Source organism: Ranitomeya variabilis, chromosome 7, assembly GCF_051348905.1.
Source record: "Ranitomeya variabilis isolate aRanVar5 chromosome 7, aRanVar5.hap1, whole genome shotgun sequence".
Lineage (NCBI taxonomy): Eukaryota > Metazoa > Chordata > Amphibia > Anura > Dendrobatidae > Ranitomeya > Ranitomeya variabilis.
Genome location: NC_135238.1, coordinates 229,706,682 through 229,725,027, shown reverse-complemented (window position 1 = coordinate 229,725,027; position 18,346 = coordinate 229,706,682). Strand labels below are relative to the sequence as shown.

Here is an 18,346-nt window from a genome sequence, read left to right as displayed (position 1 = left end):
GTACAATGAATTCTAACACCTCTTTTCACCAAAAAGTAAATAACAAAATGTAAAAAATGAACACTATTTATACTTTGTGTGTAATTGCATAACTAGTTAAGTATTAAACTGTGTATCGTTTACGGCAAACACTGAAATGGAAAGAAATATAGATTCCTCAGTAGTTTTTGATTGTTGCAATCCCCAACCAAAACCCCCTAAATATTATCAATGAAAACTACAGCTTGACCTGCATAAAAACAAGCAACCCAAAACTCCATCAATAGAAATTCACTTTGAACCTGCAAAAAACAAACAAACCCTTATGTGGCTTTGTGGAATGACACAAAAATGATGATATCTCTCGGAAGACGGGGAGGGAAAAATACCCAAAACTGAAAAAAAAATAAAAATTACCCAGTGTAATATACACCTCCATCACGGCCCCTTAAGGACAAGGAGATATATATATATATATATATATATATATATATATATAATATTTATAGTATATAAATATATCCCTGTGCTTAAGGGGCCGTGATGGAGGTGTATATTACACTGGGTATATATGACTCTGCCCCAGTAATTCTGGCAGAGACCGTTACATATTCTGGTTTATGGACGTCTCCCCGCGTCATCTTTACTGTCGCTTGTACATTGTAACGCCGCTCTGCGCAGCTGAATATATTTCTGTATAACTGCGAGCACTAAACACTCGCCTGAGAGGAGGATTTATGGATATAATTAGAACCCAGCGTGAGTATTACGCCCATTAAATGCTCCGCAGTCGTATATAGTAGGTGTCGCTCCTCTGACTGATATAACGGGATCCACTGCAGGAGGCAAAAAATCCCATATATTTGTATAAAATGTGTGTGTATACACAGTGCAGAGCCCCCAGGGGGCTCCATGTAGATCCTCGGTGTCGCTCTGCCCCTTGGGGCACATACATTTATTCCTATTATTCCTTCTTTTTTTTTTAATCTGAATACTGAGGGTAATTCTTCATGTACACGCAGGATGGTGTTTGTTCTCACAGAACAGTTACCCTTTAAACTACCATATTCCTAACTTCCAGCATTCACCACCAGGGGGAGCTCACTGCATACCAGTGTACACAACTTCAAAGCGAAATATCTTTTGTTAGCTCTTAAAGGTATATTCCTGCAAATAAGTCATGTGTCTCCATAGGACTTACTGATCACTGGGGGTCCAAATGCTGCGACCCTGAATAATCCCAAGTACAGTGGTCTGCATTCTAAGAAAAGGCTCATCTCCAATGATATGGGGGTGCACATGCTTGGCCTCTGCTCCGCTCATTGTTTACAGGACTGGAGGAAAAAATCTAGTACTGAGGGAATAAAGGCATAGAGAAATGTATCAGTCCTGGTGGAACTGTCACCATTGGTAACTGCTTGTATTTCCCATTAAATAACCGGTCTGGGCATCTTTTGTTCCAACTCTAAATGGAGCTGTTCCTCTATTATTCCTCCTGGAAATGTAGGAATATATTAACAACTGGGTGTTACGTGTTGAGAGCTTGTCTATGCACACACTAATACTATCCCATTAGGGCTGATCGTATATGCACACACCCCTTTGATAAAGGGAATGGCAACACCCATTAGTCGATATTTTCCTACATTTCAGGGAGGAATAACAATAGAGCGGCACAATGCAGAGTTTTTTAGGAAAAATGCTCCAGAATTGTTATATCATGGGAAATACAATAATCTACTAAATCAGACAAGTCAGGAGATCAAACATGTCCTCTGTAAGTAATACAATTCTGTCTTCCAATAACCACCACTAGGGGGAGCTCAAAGCCAACTGAGGAGAAGGAAGCCGCTGTCAGTCTCTGCTTGTGTGAATGGTCGCCAAATATCTGGGGCTCCGAAACAGCAGAACTGAGCCCCGGCCCCGTGGCCATTTTGGCTGTCATTACGCTCTGCAAGGAACAGATAGAACTTTTTCCCAGATCCTCCAGGCTCCGGTGCAGCGATCGATGGCCGCTCAGTCTTTGCCGCTCAGTCTCATTATCAGACCATTTCCCCAGCTCCTTTCTAGGGATTTGGAGGCTTATGTGGAATCATGAAAGTGAGAGAAAAAAATGTTTTTTCACCACTTCCTTTGATTAGTGCAGAACAATCCTGCGATGGCTCCTCATTACCACTTTCATGATGTTTTCCATGAAGTTTCCTCCCCCAAAGAAGACGCCGGAGGTCGGTGATTAGTAAAGCGTTCTGCTACTAGAGCCCGGAGGCGTCCGACTAATCACCTCCTTTTATTACAGGGTATTATATACACCTATAATGTAACAAGCGGGGACGCAGGGAGTGTAGAGGGGACGCAGCGAGTGTAGAGGGGACGCAGCGAGTGTAGAGGGGACGCAGCGAGTGTAGAGGGGACGCAGCGAGTGTAGAGGGGACGCAGCGAGTGTAGAGGGGACGCAGCGAGTGTAGAGGGGACGCAGCGAGTGTAGAGGGGACGCAGCGAGTGTAGAGGGGACGCAGGGAGTGTAGAGGGGACGCAGCGAGTGTAGAGGGGACGCAGGGAGTGTAGAGGGGACGCAGGGAGTGTAGAGGGGACGCAGGGAGTGTAGAGGGGACGCAGGGAGTGTCAGCACTAACACAGATGTAAGCGAGGTCACAGCTATTCTACACTATGTATCATCATGTTCCTCTGTTACTCTTCCTGGAAATGAATGTTTAGATTGCCAACTAGAAGGGTAGAACACTGTCCAGTCAGTCACACAGGATCACAATACAAACTTCAGCTGCTGCAGAACCTCATAGCACACACCTCAGCTGCTTGAGAACAGCATAATACACGCCTCAGCTGCTGAAGAACCTCATAACACACCTCAGCTGCCGCAGAACTGCATAATATACACCTAAGCTGCTGCAGAACAGTATAATATACACCTCAGCTGCTGAAGAACCTCATAACACACCTCAGCTGCTGCAGAACTGCATAATATACACCTCAGCAGCTGCAGAACAGCATAATACACCTCAGCTGCTGCAGAATAGCATAATACACACCTCAGCTGCTGCAGAATAGCATAATACACACCTCAGCTGCTGCAGAATAGCACAATACACACCTCAGCTGCTGCAGAACAGCATAATACACACCTCAGCTGCTGCAGAATAGCATAATATACACCTCAGCTGCTGCAGAACAGCATAATACACACCTGAGCTGCTGCAGAACAGCATAATATACACCTGAGCTGCTGCAGAACAGCATAATACACACCTGAGCTGCTGCAGAACAGCATAATACACACCTGAGCTGCTGCAGAACAGCATACTACACACCTCAGCTGCTGCAGAACAGCATACTACACACCTCAGCTGCTGCAGAGCAGCATAATATACACCTCAGCTGCTGCAGAGCAGCATAATACACATCAGCTGCTGCAGAACATCATATTGGCCTCTTCAGAAGCTGCAGAAATTACTTATAAAAACAAATTAGGGTGTATTCATATTCTATGAGGGACAGCAATCTCTGTCTTACTCATTACAACGAAGTTCTGCAGCAGCTGTGGTGCTTTTTTTTTATTTTTTATAAAGAATATAACATCCTGTCGTGTATTATTTTTGGCCTCATCTGACCTCCCACATTCATGTGTGTTGACTACTGGAATCAGTAACATTGTGCACTTTGCACTTGCCCGGACTCTCCGATTGGCTGTGTATTGAGGTGTGTACAGGTTTTATGCAACAAAGTATCAGAGAACAGTAATTGTCGGAGCACGGACAGAATAATTGGATTAATAGCTGGATACAATGAAAATAGATATTCACAGTCATATTCTCCCCAGGGACTGGCCGGACCTCACACAGGTAATAGAGACGCAGAATATTACCGCCGCTATAGAATACAATATCAGCAGAATAGTAAAATGTATCTACATGTAAAGATACAACAGAAGCTTCAGAATTGTCTGGAATCACTTCAAGCACAGATGGAGCTGAGCTGAACTTGTCTCATCACAGATCATATTAATATTTCACAGTACGGTTGATTTTACGATTATTTTGTCTTAAAAGGCAAGGGTCACTTTCGCATCCATGTTTTATTGCTCCAACACATCGGTAATAAAAATGGATAGGAACTTTATACAAATAAAACGTTCAGTATTTGCAAAAATCGTTCCAGTTTTAGTTCATTATAGATACATTGTAGCTACATAATCACATATCTGCCAAAAGGCCATCTTAAGCAGAGAACTGCATGCACCCCATGTGCCAAACTGTGGTACCTCCACTGTATGGCATCAGGTGGCACAAGCCATGATCTTATTTTAATGGAAGGTTATATACAGTATACACACACACACATCCCCCCCGAAAAATCCTCCACATGTAGAGGCGTAGTAACTTGAAGCTGCTGGGTCCAGATATAAATGGCACCTCGTAAGAGCAGATTTTGTAATACTGATATCTTAAGTGGCAGATGGACTTTTAATATCTGCATACGTTCCCCCACCCCTCCTAAAAGTTGCAAAAGTTTTGCCAAAGTGTTAACGTATTAACAAATGACTTTTTATATCCAACCCAATGAGGAAATAAACTTTAGTGATGATCTTCTCAGAATTTTGACCATTGTCAAATTTCTGGTTAGCCAATAAAGGTATCACTCCTAGAATACTTTTGTCATCATTGGGCAGAAAAGTATTTTCATCGACCATTGTCGACAAAATTTAATTTCTGCTATAGGAGAAAAAAAAACTTCGCTAAAATGGTTAAAAGAACAATCCCTTTAAGACAATTGATTCTTTTGTCTTTAAATATCCTCAATCTTTCAGCTTGTATGGTCCCAAACTGAACAAATCAGCAAACGTGCGAGTTTTCAAGTTTCGCTCAATCTCTACTACTGACAAAACTTTTTTTTTTTTCAAGGAGGATCGTTATTGTTTAACTAGTAAGTTAAGAAACTTTCACTTATGAACTTTCTAACTGACTCAGCAAAGTTCCTGCCTCCTCCTTCTGCGGCTTATAACACTGCAAACACATTACAATTGCCAGCAGTGCATAGATTAGTATATAATGAATTACCAGGCACCTTGCATGGGTTTTTTACCCCCTAAACAGTAATCATCAGTTTAATTTTTATTTGATAAATAAAATAGGACACATGAAAATAAGAAACTCTGTAATATATCTTAGGCCGGTTTCACACGTCAGTGGCTCCGGTACGTGAGGTGACAGTTTCCTCACGTACCGGAGACACTGACACACGTAGACCCATAAAAATCAATGCATCTGTGCAGATGTCATTGATTTTTTGCGGACCGTGTCTCCGTGTGCCAAACACGGAGACATGTCAGTGTTCGTGGGAGCGCACGTTTTACACGGACCCAATAGAGTCAATGGGTCCGCGTAAAACACGGACCTCACACGGACATTCTCCGTCTGGGGTCCGTGTGCGTGCCGGAGACAGCGCTACAGTAAGCGCTGTCCCCCCCCACATGGTGCTGAAGCCGGTATTCATATCTTCCCTGTAGCAGCGTTTGCTATAGAGAAAATATGAAGAATAGTGTTAAAAATAAAGATCCATGTGTCCGCCGCCCCCCCACCCCCTGTGCGCCCCCCCCGCTGGTCAGAAAATACTTACCCGCTCCCTCGCTCCTTCCTGGTCTGGCCGCGCCTCCTACTGTATGCGGTCACGTGGGGCCGATCATTTACAATCATGAATAGTCAGCTCCGCCCCTATGGGAGGTGGAGCCACATATTCATGACTGTAAATGATCGGCCCCACGTGACCGCATGCAGGAGAAGCCGCGGCCAGACCAGGAAGGAGCGAGGGAGCGGGTGAGTATTTTCTGACCAGCGGGGGGGCGCACAGGGGGTGGGGGGGCGGCGGACACATAGATCTTTATTTTAAACACTATTCTTCATATTTTCTCTACAGCAAACGTTGCTGCAGGGATGATATGAATCGCAGCTTCAGCACCATGCAGAGTGGGTACCACACGCTCCGTGTGGTACCCACTCGCCATACGGGCGGCACACGTGTGCCGCACGTATGGCCTCCGTGAGTTCCCAGGCACACGGACACGGATAACTCCGGTACCGATTTATTCCGGTACCGGAATTATCTGGACGTGTGGGACAGCCCTTAGAGAAATGTGCTTCTTTCTCCTCCTGGACTGATTATTCAAAATTCTCAATTCTCAATCAGTCTTCAGTGAATACAGATTTTCCCATTAAGGAGATAGGAGATGACAGTTGGTGTGCATAAAGTTCTATGGAGAACTGTAAGGGTAAGTTCACACAGGACTTTTTTGCTGCGTATTTTTGCTGCGTATTTTATGCCAATTTTCAGCTGCTTACAGATGCGTTTTTTGTGCGGTTTTGGTGCGTTTTTTTGTCTATTTGTGCATGATAATAAAGTTGAGTGACCCCAGTGGAGCTTAGCATCGCCTTCATCCCAGCGGGGAAACAATTTACGGTGAATTACATGCCATGCATCGGCTTTTTTTGACGATCACTGTAGTTTGGGCAAGCTACATCCCAAATTACAAGCATTGCTTCCACCTTGGAAAAATAAATGAAAAAGTAATTACCAAATGCAAGATGAAATGAAGACAAGGAAGATGCAAACCTACACATGCAGAACACATGAACATGTACATAAGAGCACATTAGCATCGCAAAGTGTACCATTGCAAACAATCGGATAGATAGATATATCACAAATTAAAAAAAATATTACCTCCATGATTAGTTGGGAAACATTAATGCTCATCCTCCTATACCAAGACATGGCTAACACCTCACTACCAGAAACTCCCTCACAACAGATCACAACCAGGACACCTCACAATGGCTCTTCACACCTCACAATGGCTCACAATGGATCTTCACACCTCACTACCAGGAACTCCCTCACAATAGATCACAACCAGGACACCTCACAATGGCTCTTCACACCTCACAATGGCTCTTCACACCTCACTATGGCTCTTCACACCTCACTAACCACACCCCTAAGCTCTTGGCTGTGAGATCACTTCCTGCTGGCCATGATTTTTCTGCACAAAAAACGCAGCAAATAATGCTACATGCGTTTTTGCAGCGTTTCTTCCATCACCCATTCAAGTCAATGGGTGAAAAAACGCAGCAAAAACGCTGAAAGAAGTGACATGCCCTATGTCCAAAAAACGCAGAAAATACTGATCAAACAAAAACCCAATGTGTGTGCATGAGATTTCTGAAATCTCATAGGCTTTGCTGGTACTGTAAAAAGCAGCTGAAAATTAGCATAAAAAAAAAGGCAGGAAAAATACGCAGCAAAAAAGTCCTGTGTGAACGTACCCTTACTGTAATTTCCGCAGAACTTGTACCAGAATGTCTGTCTGCCTTAGGCTATGTGCACACGCTGTGGATTTTGCTGCGGATCCGCAGCGTTTCTGCAGCTGCGGGTCCGCAGTGGTTTCCCATGCATTTACAGTACAATGTAAACCTATGGGAAACGCAATCCGCTGTGCACATGCTGCGGAAAAAAAACGCGCGGAAACGCAGCGGTTTACATTCCACAGCATGTCAATTCTTTGTGCGGAATCCACAGCGGTTTTACACCTGCTCCATAATAGAAAACCACAGGTGTAAAACCGCAGTGGAATCCGCACAAAAACCGCGGTAAATCCGCAGGAAAAACGCACAGTTTTTGCAATGTGGATTTATCAAATCAGCTGCGGAAAAATCCGCAGAGGATCATGCTACGTGTGCACATACCCTTAAGCTCCTACTACTACCCTCTCCATAGAATTTTATAAGCACCAACTGTCATCTCTTATCTCATTAATGGAGAAAAGATCAAGAAAAAAAAGTTATCTCCGCACCAACCGCAATGAAAGGGCCAAAAGATCACACATACGAGGAGCCAGCTAATTGCTACTATCAGCCCAAAAAGGAACCGGGTGCTCAATCATAGATGAAAAGAGTACATGTCCAAACAAAGAAGAAAAAAAAGAAAAAAAATGAAGGAGAGCACTCACCGTCCATAAAAATTTTAAAATATGGAATTGGAATTTTTGTGGACGGTGAGTGCTCTCCTTCATTTTTTTCTTCTTTGTTTGGTCATTAATGGAGAAACTGTCTTCACTGAGTACAGATTTTATAGCTTTAACCCAGGAATTAGAGATCGAAAAATTAATCTAGTAGGAAAAAGAACCAGATTTCTTGGATAAGATATATTACAAATTTTCTTATTTTCATATGTACTATTGATTTATGAAATAAAAATTAAAAAGACGGTTACTCTTTAAAACTTTACAAACTATATAATGAAAAGTTCTGTAACTTTCTAATATCCACTGAACCTGATACAGCAAAGAGTTCTTGGCGTAAAACAGTTTGGCCAACTCTTCCAACTTTTTAAAAAGTGGCTGAAATTTGCTTAAGGCCGGTCTCACACGTCCAGATAATTCCGGTACCGGAGTTATCCGTGTCCATGTGCTCATGTGGCACATCAGTGTGGCACACGTGCGGCAGCCGTGTGCCGACTGAGGACCACACGGACTGTGCAGGAGACAGCACTAGAGTTAAGCGCTGTCCCCCCTGCGTGTGGTGCTGAAGCCGGCATTTATTCCTTCTCCCCAGCAGCGTTCGCTGGAGAGAAGGAATGACAAATCAAGGTTTTTTTTTACATAGTTACATAGTTATTGAGGTTGAAGGAAGACTTTAAGTCCATCTAGTTCAACCCATAGCCTAACCTAACATGCCCTAACATGTTGATCCAGAGGAAGGCAAAAAAAACCCATGTGGCAAAGAGTAACTCCACCATGGGGAAAAAAATTCCTTCCCGACTCCACATACGGCAATCAGACTAGTTCCCTGGATCAACGCCTTATCAAGGAATCTAGTGTATATACCCTGTAACATTATACTTTTCCAGAAAGGTATCCAGTCCCCTCTTAAATTTAATTAATGAATCACTCATTATAACATCATACGGCAGAGAGTTCCATAGTCTCACTGCTCTTACAGTAAAGAATCCGCGTCTGTTATTATGCTTAAACCTTCTTTCCTCCAGACGTAGAGGATGCCCCCTTGTCCCTGTCTCAGGTCTATGATTAAAAAGATCATCAGAAAGGTCTTTGTACTGTCCCCTCATATATTTATACATTAACATAAGATCACCCCTTAGTCTTCGTTTTTCCAAGTGTAATAACCTATCTTGGTATTGCAGACCCCCCAGTCCTCTAATAACCTTGGTCGCTCTTCTCTGCACCCGCTGCAGTTCAGCTATGTCTTTCTTATACACCGGAGACCAGAACTGTGCACAGTATTCTAAGTGTGGTCGAACTAGTGACTTGTATAGAGGTAAAATTATGTTCTGCTCATGAGCATCTATGCCTCTTTTAATACATCCCATTATTTTATTTGCCTTTGTAGCAGCTGCCTGACACTGGCCACTGAATATGAGTCTGTTATCCACCCATACACCCAGGTCTTTTTCATTGATGGTTTTGCCCAGAGTTTTAGAATTAAGCACATAGTTATACATCTTATTACTTCTACCCAAGTGCATGACCTTACATTTATCCCCATTAAAGCTCATTTGCCATTTATCAGCCCAAGCTTCTAGTTTACATAAATCATCCTGTAATATAAAATTGTCCTCCCCTGTATTGATTACCCTACAGAGTTTAGTGTCATCTGCAAATATTGAAATTCTACTCTGAATGCCCTCTACAAGGTCATTAATAAATATGTTAAAAAGAAGAGGGCCCAATACTGACCCCTGTGGTACCCCACTGCTAACCGCGACCCAGTCCGAGTGTGCTCCATTAATAACCACCCTTTGTTTCCTATCCCTGAGCCAGCTCTCAACCCACTTACACATATTTTCCCCTATCCCCATTACTCTCATTTTATGTATCAACCTTTTGTGTGGCACCGTATCAAAAGCTTTGGAAAAGTCCATATACACTACGTCCACTGGGTTCCCTTGGTCCAGTCCGGAACTTACCTCTTCATAGAAGCTGATCAAATTAGTCTGACATGAGCGGTCCCTAGTAAACCCATGCTGATACTGGGTCATGAGGTTATTCCTCTTCAGATACTCCAGTATAGCATCCCTTAGAATGCCCTCCAGGATTTTACCCACAGTAGAGGTTAAACTTACTGGCCTATAATTTCCGAGTTCAGTTTTTGTCCCCTTTTTGAATATTGGCACCACATTTGCTATACGCCAGTCCTGTGGTACAGACCCTGTTATTATGGACTCTTTAAAGATTAAAAATAATGGTCTATCAATGACTGTACTTAATTCCTGCAGTACTCGGGGGTGTATCCCATCCGGGCCCGGAGATTTGTCAATTTTAGTGATTTTTAGACGCCGCCGTACTTCCTGCTGGGTTAAGCAGGTGACATTTAATGGGGAATTTTTATCACTAGTCATATTGGCTGCCATGGGATTTTCTTTTGTAAATACTGATGAAAAAAAATCATTTAGCAGATTGGCTTTTTCCTCATCCTCATCCACCATTTCACCCAGACTATTTTTAAGGGGGCCAACACTGTCATTTTTTAGTTTCTTACTATTTATATAGTTAAAGAATATTTTGGGGTTATTTTTACTCTCTCTGGCAATGAGTCTCTCTGTCTCAATCTTTGCTGCCTTGATTTGCTTTTTACAGAATTTATTTAATTTTCTGTATTTATTTAATGCCTCCTCACTACCTACTTCCTTTAATTCTCTAAATGCTTTCTTTTTGTCCCTTATTGAGCTCTATTTAGCCATATTGGTTTCCTCCTATTTCTAGTATGTTTATTCCCATACGGTATATACTGTGCACAGGTCCTATCCAGGATGCTAATAAACGTCTCCCATTTTCTTTGTGTATTTTTGTGTCTCAGGATATCGTCCCAGTTAATTGCACTAAGATCCTCTCTCATCCGTTGGAAATTTGCCCTCCTGAAGTTTAGTGTCCTTGTCACCCCCCTACTACCCATCTTATTAAAGGTTACATGAAAACTTATTATTTTGTGATCACTATTCCCCAAGTGACCCCCAACCCTTATATTTGATATGCGGTCTGGCCTGTTGGTTAATATTAGGTCTAGCAGTGCCCCCCTCCTTGTTGGGTCCTGAACCAGTTGTGAAAGGTAATTGTCTCTCATAGTTGTCAGACCCCGATCACCTTTGCTGGAACTGCAGGTTTCTGTTCCCCAATCTATTTCAGGGTAGTTGAAGTCCCCCATAATAATGACTTCTCCTTGAGTCGCAGCTTCATCTATTTGCTTTACGAGGATATTCTCCATTGCTTCCATTATTTTTGGAGATTTATAACAAACCCCTATCAGTAATTTATTATTTTTTCCCCCTCCTCTTATCTCCACCCACAGGGACTCCACATTTTCATTAAATTCACCTATATTATCACGCAGGATGGGTTTTAACCCCTTCCCGACATTTGACGTACTATCCCGTCGAGGTGGGGTGGGCCCGTATGACCGCCGACGGGATAGTACGTCATAGCCGATCGGCCGCGCTCACGGGGGGAGCGCGGCCGATCGCGGCCGGGTGTCGGCTGCATATCGCAGCTGACATCCGGCACTATGTGCCAGGAGCGGTCACGGACCGCCCCCGGCACATTAACCCCCGGCACACCGCGATCAAACATGATCGCGATGTGCCGGCGATGCAGGGAAGCATCGCGCAGGGAGAGGGCTCCCTGCGGGCTTCCCTGAGCCCCCCGCAGCAACGCGATGTGATCGCGTTGCTGCGAGGGTCTTACCTCCCTCCCTGCCTGCTCCAGACCCGGATCCAAGATGGCCGCGGATCCGGGTCCTGCAGGGAGGGAGGTGGCTTCACAGACGCCTGCTCAGAGCAGGCACTGTGAAGCAGCCTGCACTTCAATCAGATCGGTGATCTGTCAGAGTGCTATGCAAACTGACAGATCACCGATCTGTATTGTCCCCCCCTGGGGCAAAGTAAAAAAGTAAAAAAAAAAATTTCCAAATGTGTAAAAAAAAATAAAAAAAAATATTCCAAAATAATGAAAAAAAAAAAAAAATATTATTCCCATAAATACATTTCTTTATCTAAATTAAAAAAAAAAAACAATAAAAGTACACATATTTAGTATCGCCACGTCCGTAACGACCCAACCTATAAAACTGCCACACTAGTTAACCCCTTCAGTAAACACCGTAAGAAAAAAAAAAAAAAAAACGAGGCAAAAAACAACGCTTTATTACCATACCGCCGAACAAAAAGTGGAATAACACGCGATCAAAAAGACTGATATAAATATCCATGGTACCGCTGAAAACGTCATCTTGTCCCACAAAAAACAAGCCGCCATACAGCGTCATCAGCAAAAAAATAAAAAAGTTATAGTCCTGAGAATAAAGCGATACCAAAATAATTATTTTTTCTATAAAATAGTTTTTATCGTATAAAAGCGCCAAAACATAAAAAAAATGATATAAATGAGATATCGCTGTAATCGTACTGACCCGACGAATAAAACTGCTTTATCAATTTTACCAAACCCGGAACGGTATAAACGCCTCTCCCAAAAGAAATTCATGAATAGCAGGTTTTTGGTCATTCTGCCTCACAAAAATCGGAATAAAAAGCGATCAAAAACGGTCACGTGTCCGAAAATGTTACCAATAAAAACGTCAACTCGTCCCGCAAAAAACAAGACCTCACATGACTCTGTGGAGCAAATGTGGAAAAATTATAGGTCTCAAAATGTGGAGACGCAAAAACTTTTTTGCTATAAAAAGCGTCGCTGGTTTCACACTTCCGTTTTTGTCTGCAGCGTTTTTTGCACAAAAAAACGCATGCGTTTTTTCCCTATATTTAACATTGAAAACGCATGCGGTTTTTTTGTACGCGTTTGGTCGCGTTTTCAAACGCATGCGGTTTTTTTCTGCATGCGTTCATTTTCAGAAATACAACCTGCAGTATTTTCTTGCGTTTTTAAGCACATGCGTTTGTTTGCGTTAAAAACGCATGCATTTTTATCGAAAAAAACAGAAAACACACTGAAAAGCCACCCACCACCATCAAGGTGATAAAGGGATCCAAACCCTAACCCTAACTCTACCCCTAACCTCACCCCTAACCGTTTAATGAACATTTTCTGACAGTCATAGTGCCACGTATTTCAGTGCCACGTATTTCAGTGCCACGTATTTCAGTGCCACGTATTTCAGTGCCATGTATTTCAGTGCCACGTATCACGTATTTCAGTGCCACGTATTTCAGTGCCATGTATTTCAGTGCCACGTATCACGTATTTCAGTGGCACGTGTTTCAGTGCCACGTATTTCAGTGCCACGTATCACGTATTTCAGTGCCACATATTTTAGTACCACGTATTTCAGTGCCATGTATTTCAGTGCCACGTATTTCAGTGCCACGTATTTCAGTGCCACGTGTTTCAGTGCCACGTATTTAAGTGCCACGTATCACGTATTTCAGTGCCACGTATTTCAGTGCCACGTATTTCAGTGCCACGTATTTCAGTGCCACGTATTTCAGTGCCACGTATTTCAGTGCCACGTATTTCAGTCACGTTTAGGGTTAGGGGTAGGGTTAGGGTTAGGGCTAGGGTTGGAGGTAAAGTTAGGGTTGGGGCTAAAGTTAGGGTTGGGGCTAAAGTTAGGGTTAGGGTTTGGATTACATTTACGTTTGGATTAGGGTTGGGATTAGAATTATGTGTGTGTCAGGGCTAGGGGTGTGGTTAGGGTTACCGTTGGGATTAGGGTTAGGGGTGTGTTTGGGTTAGGGTTTCAGGTAGAATTGGGGGGTTTCCACTGTCCAGGCACATCAGGGGCTCTCCAAGCGCGACATGGCGTCCAATCTCAATTCCAGCCAATTCTGCGTTGAAAAAGTAAAACAGTGCTCCTTCCCTTCCGAGCTCTCCCGTGCGCCCAAAAAGGGGTTTACCCCAACATATGTGTTATCAGCGTACTCGGGACAAATTGAACAACAACTTCTGGGGTCCAAGTTCTCTTGTTATCCTTAGGAAAATAAAAATTTGGGGGGCTAAAAATCATTTTTGTGGGAAAAAAAAGATGTTTTATTTTCACGGCTCTGCATTATAAATTGTAGTGAAACACTTGGGGGTTCAAAGTTCTCACAACACATCTAGATAAGTTCCTTGGGAGGTCTAGTTTCCAATATGGGGTCACTTGTGGGGGGTTTGTACTGTTTGGGTACATCAGGGGCTCTGCAAATGCAACGTGACGCCTGCAGACCAATCCATTTAAGGCTGCATTCCAAATGGCGCTCCTTCCCTTCCGAGCTCTGTCATGCGCCCAAACAGTGGTTCCCCCCGACATATGGGGTATCAGCGTACTCAGGACAAATTGGACAACAACTTTTGGGGTCTAATTTATCCTGTTACCCTTGTGAAAATACAAAACTGGGGGCTAAAAAATCATTTTTGTGAAAAAAAAAAAAAGAATTTTTATTTTCACGGCTTTGCGCTATAAACTTTAGTGAAACACTTGGGGGTTCAAAGTTCTCAAAACACATCTAGATAAGTTCCTTGGGAGGTCTAGTTTCCAATATGGGATCACTTGTGGGGGGTTTGTACTGTTTGGGTACATCAGGGGCTCTGCAAATGCAACGTGACGGCTGCTGACCAATCCATTTAAGTCTGCATTCCAAATGGCGCTCCTTCCCTTCCGAGCTCTGTCATGCGCCCAAACAGTGGTTCCCCCCCACATATGGGGTATCAGCGTACTCAGGACAAATTGGAAAACAAATTTTGGGGTCCAATTTATTCTGTTACCCTTGTAAAAATACAAAGCTGGGGGCTAAAAAATCATTTTTGAGAAAAAAAAAAAAATTATTTTCACGGCTCTGCGTTATAATCTGTAGTGAAACACTTGGGGGATCAAAGCTCTCAAAACACATCTAGATAAGTTCCTTAGGGGGTCTACTTTCCAAAATGGTGTCACTTGTAGGGAGTTTCAATGTTTAGGCACATCAGGGGCTCTCCAAACGCAACATGGCGTCCCATCTCAATTCCAGTCAATTTTGCATTGAAAAGTCAAATGGCGCTCCTTCCCTTCCAAGCTCTGCCATGCGCCCAAACAATGGTTTACACCCACATATGGGGTATCAGCGTACTCAGGACAAATTGCACAACATTTTTTGGGGTCCAATTTCTTCTATTACCCTTGGGAAAATAAAAAATTGGGGGCGAAAAGATCATTTTTGTGAAAAAATATGATTTTTTATTTTTACGGCTCTGCATTATAAACTTCTGTGAAGCACTTGGTGGGTCAAAGTGCTCACCACACATCTAGATAAGTTCCTTAGGGGGTCTACTTTCCAAAATGGTGTCACTTGTAGGGAGTTTCAATGTTTAGGCACATCAGGGGCTCTCCAAACGCAACATGGCGTCCCATCTCAATTCCAGTCAATTTTGCATTGAAAAGTCAAATGGCGCTCCTTCCCTTCCAAGCTCTGCCATGCGCCTAAACAATGGTTTACACCCACATATGGGGTATCATCGTACTCAGGACAAATTGTACAACAACTTTGGGGGTCCATTTTCTCCTGTTACCCTTGGTAAAATAAAACAAATTGGAGCTGAAATAAATTTTGTGTGAAAAAAAGTTAAATGTTCATTTTTATTTAAACATTCCAAAAATTCCTGTGAAACACCTGAAGGGTTAATAAACTTCTTGAATGTGGTTTTGAGCACCTTGAGGGGTGCAGTTTTTAGAATGGTGTCACACTTGAGTATTTTCTATCATATAGACCCCTCAAAATGACTTCAAATGAGATGTGGTCCCTAAAAAAAAATGGTGTTGTAAAAATGAGAAATTGCTGGTCAACTTTTAACCCTTATAACTCCGTCACAAAAAAAAATTTTGGTTCCAAAATTGTACTGATGTAAAGTAGACATGTGGGAAATGTTACTTATTAAGTATTTTGCGTGACATATGTCTGTGATTTAAGGGCACAAAAATTCAAAGTTGGAAAATTGCAAAATTTTCAAAATTTTCGCCAAATTTCCATTTTTTTCACAAATAAACGCAAGTTATATCGAATAAATTTTACCTTTAACATGAAGTACAATATGTCACGAGAAAACAATGTCAGAATCGCCAAGATCCGTCAAAGCGTTCCAGAGTTATAGCCTCATAAAGGGACAGTGGTCAGAATTGTAAAAATTGGCCCGGTCATTAACGTGCAAACCACCCTTGGGGGTGAAGGGGTTAAGGAAGATTTTACATATAGACACACCCCTCCCCCTCGCTTATCTGTACGGTCATTTCTGAACAGGCTTTAGCCCTGCAAGTTAACAGCCCAGTCATGGCTCTCATCCAGCCACGTCTCAGATATCCCCACCATGTCATAATTATGCTCCAACAACATTAGTTCTAATTCATCCATTTTGTTGGCGAGGCATCTGGCATTAGTATACATGCACTTGATGTTACTCTCTGTACCTCTATTCTTTCTTAAATTACTAACTGTTCTTACCCCACCCCCCATGCCTCCGCCACCCCCAACTTCCTTATTTGTGCCCAGGTCTCTATCTGCACTATCTTCCCCTCCTATAAAATGAATACCCTCCCCCCCCAATCCCTAGTTTAAACACTCCTCCAACCTTCTAGCCATTTTCTCCCCCAGCACAGCTGCACCTTCCCCATTGAGGTGCAGCCCGTCCCTAGCGTAGAGCCTGTAGCCAACTGAGAAGTCGGCCCAGTTCTGCAGGAACCCAAACCCCTCCTTCCTACACCAATTCTTGAGCCACTTATTAACCTCCCTAATCTCCCGTTGCCTCTCTGGCGTGGCACGTGGTACAGGCAGTATTTCGGAAAATACCACGTTGGAGGTCCTTGCTTTCAGCTTGCAGCCCAATTCCCTGAAATCATCTTTAAGGACCTTCCACCTACCTCTAACTTTGTCATTTGTGCCAATGTGCACCATGACTGCTGGGTCCTCACCAGCCCCTCCCAGTAATCTGTCCACCCGATCAGCGATGTGTCGGACTCGAGCGCCAGGTAGGCAGCACACCGTCTGACGATCCCTGTCTTTGTGACAGATTGCCCTATCTGTTCCCCTAATAATTGAGTCCCCCACTACCAGCACCTGTCTGGCCTGCCCTGCTCTCCTATTTCCCTCCTTACTGGAGCAGTCACTCCTCCGGCTTTCAGAGGACATGCCTGGCTGCAGCAGTGCTACCCCTGTACTGGCACCCCCCTCATCTGCCAACTTAGCAAACTTATTGGGGTGTGCCAGATCAGGACTAGCCTCCCTGGCACTCTTCCCTCTACCCCGCCTTCTATCTGTCACCCAGCTAACTGCCACACTGTCCTGCAGCTCCATCCTACCATCCCCCTCCTCATCTATCCCATTGAGCGTCTGCTCAGTGAGCAGAAGACTCCTCTCCATATTGTCTATGGATCTCAGTGTTGCCAGCTGCACATTTAGATCCAAAATCTGGGCTTCCAAATGCACAATGTGCTCACATCTCGCACAGCAGTATGCACCCTCGACCGGCTGGTCAAGGACTGCATACATGTGGCAAGATGTGCACTGGATGGCATTAACAATAGTGGAGCACATTTCCTAATGGGGATTGCACCACACAGAAACGTTAATTAAAAATAAATACAAAGTATTAATTTAAAAAATAAACAAAACAGAAGCAATTCCTCCCTTGGAAACTCCCTGATTCCAAAGTCACTGAATCACAAGTCACACACTTACCGCCGTTCACACTTACGCTCAGGTCACACTCAGCTCGCTCACACTCGCTGTGCTGAAGATTTATAGATTTTTTTTTTTTTCTCTCTATCTCCCCTCAACAGCAATCCACCTTGCTGTTCAGATGCACTTCCAATCAAGGTTTTTTTTGTGTGTTTAAAATAAAGTTCATGGTCACCAACCACCTCCCACCCCCTCTGCGCCCGCCCGCTTGCATTAAAATACTCACCCAGCTCCCGCGATGCTTCCTCTCAGCGCCGGCAGCTTGTCCTGTTTGAGCGGTCACGTGGTGCCGCTCATTACAGGGATGAATATGCGGCTCCACCCCTATAGTAGGTGCACAGTAGTTACATTCCAAGAGAGTAGTTAATTCCTAGCATCCCAGCCAACCTCTCTGCAGCACACTGATATCTATGCAGGAGTTATCGGTTCAATTCACTCCCTTTCCTTCTCAGCTCCTGACAAGCTGCTGATATAAATCTTGCAAAATCATCATCCCACAGTAATGGCTTCTCCCAGAGCAGATATCTTAATCATGGCTCTCATTTTTCTGAGCTGAGTGCTTGTTCAAATGCCTCGTTATCGCTATGTGTAAATAGAAGTGATAACAATGTAGAGTCAGGACAAACCACCGATATCTGAATGTTAC

General features: G+C 43.4%; 1 protein-coding gene across 1 annotated transcript in view; it reads left to right on the top strand.

Moving 5' to 3' along the window:
- Positions 1-3,681: 3,681 nt before the first annotated feature.
- Positions 3,682-18,346, top strand: part of ACMSD (aminocarboxymuconate semialdehyde decarboxylase) — a 75,792-nt gene continuing 61,127 nt past the window's right edge. Inside the window, exon 1 of the mRNA XM_077273045.1 lies at positions 3,682-3,836. Coding sequence (XP_077129160.1) covers positions 3,780-3,836 — 57 coding nt within the window. The 5' untranslated portion in view covers positions 3,682-3,779. The remainder of the gene's footprint in view (positions 3,837-18,346) is intronic.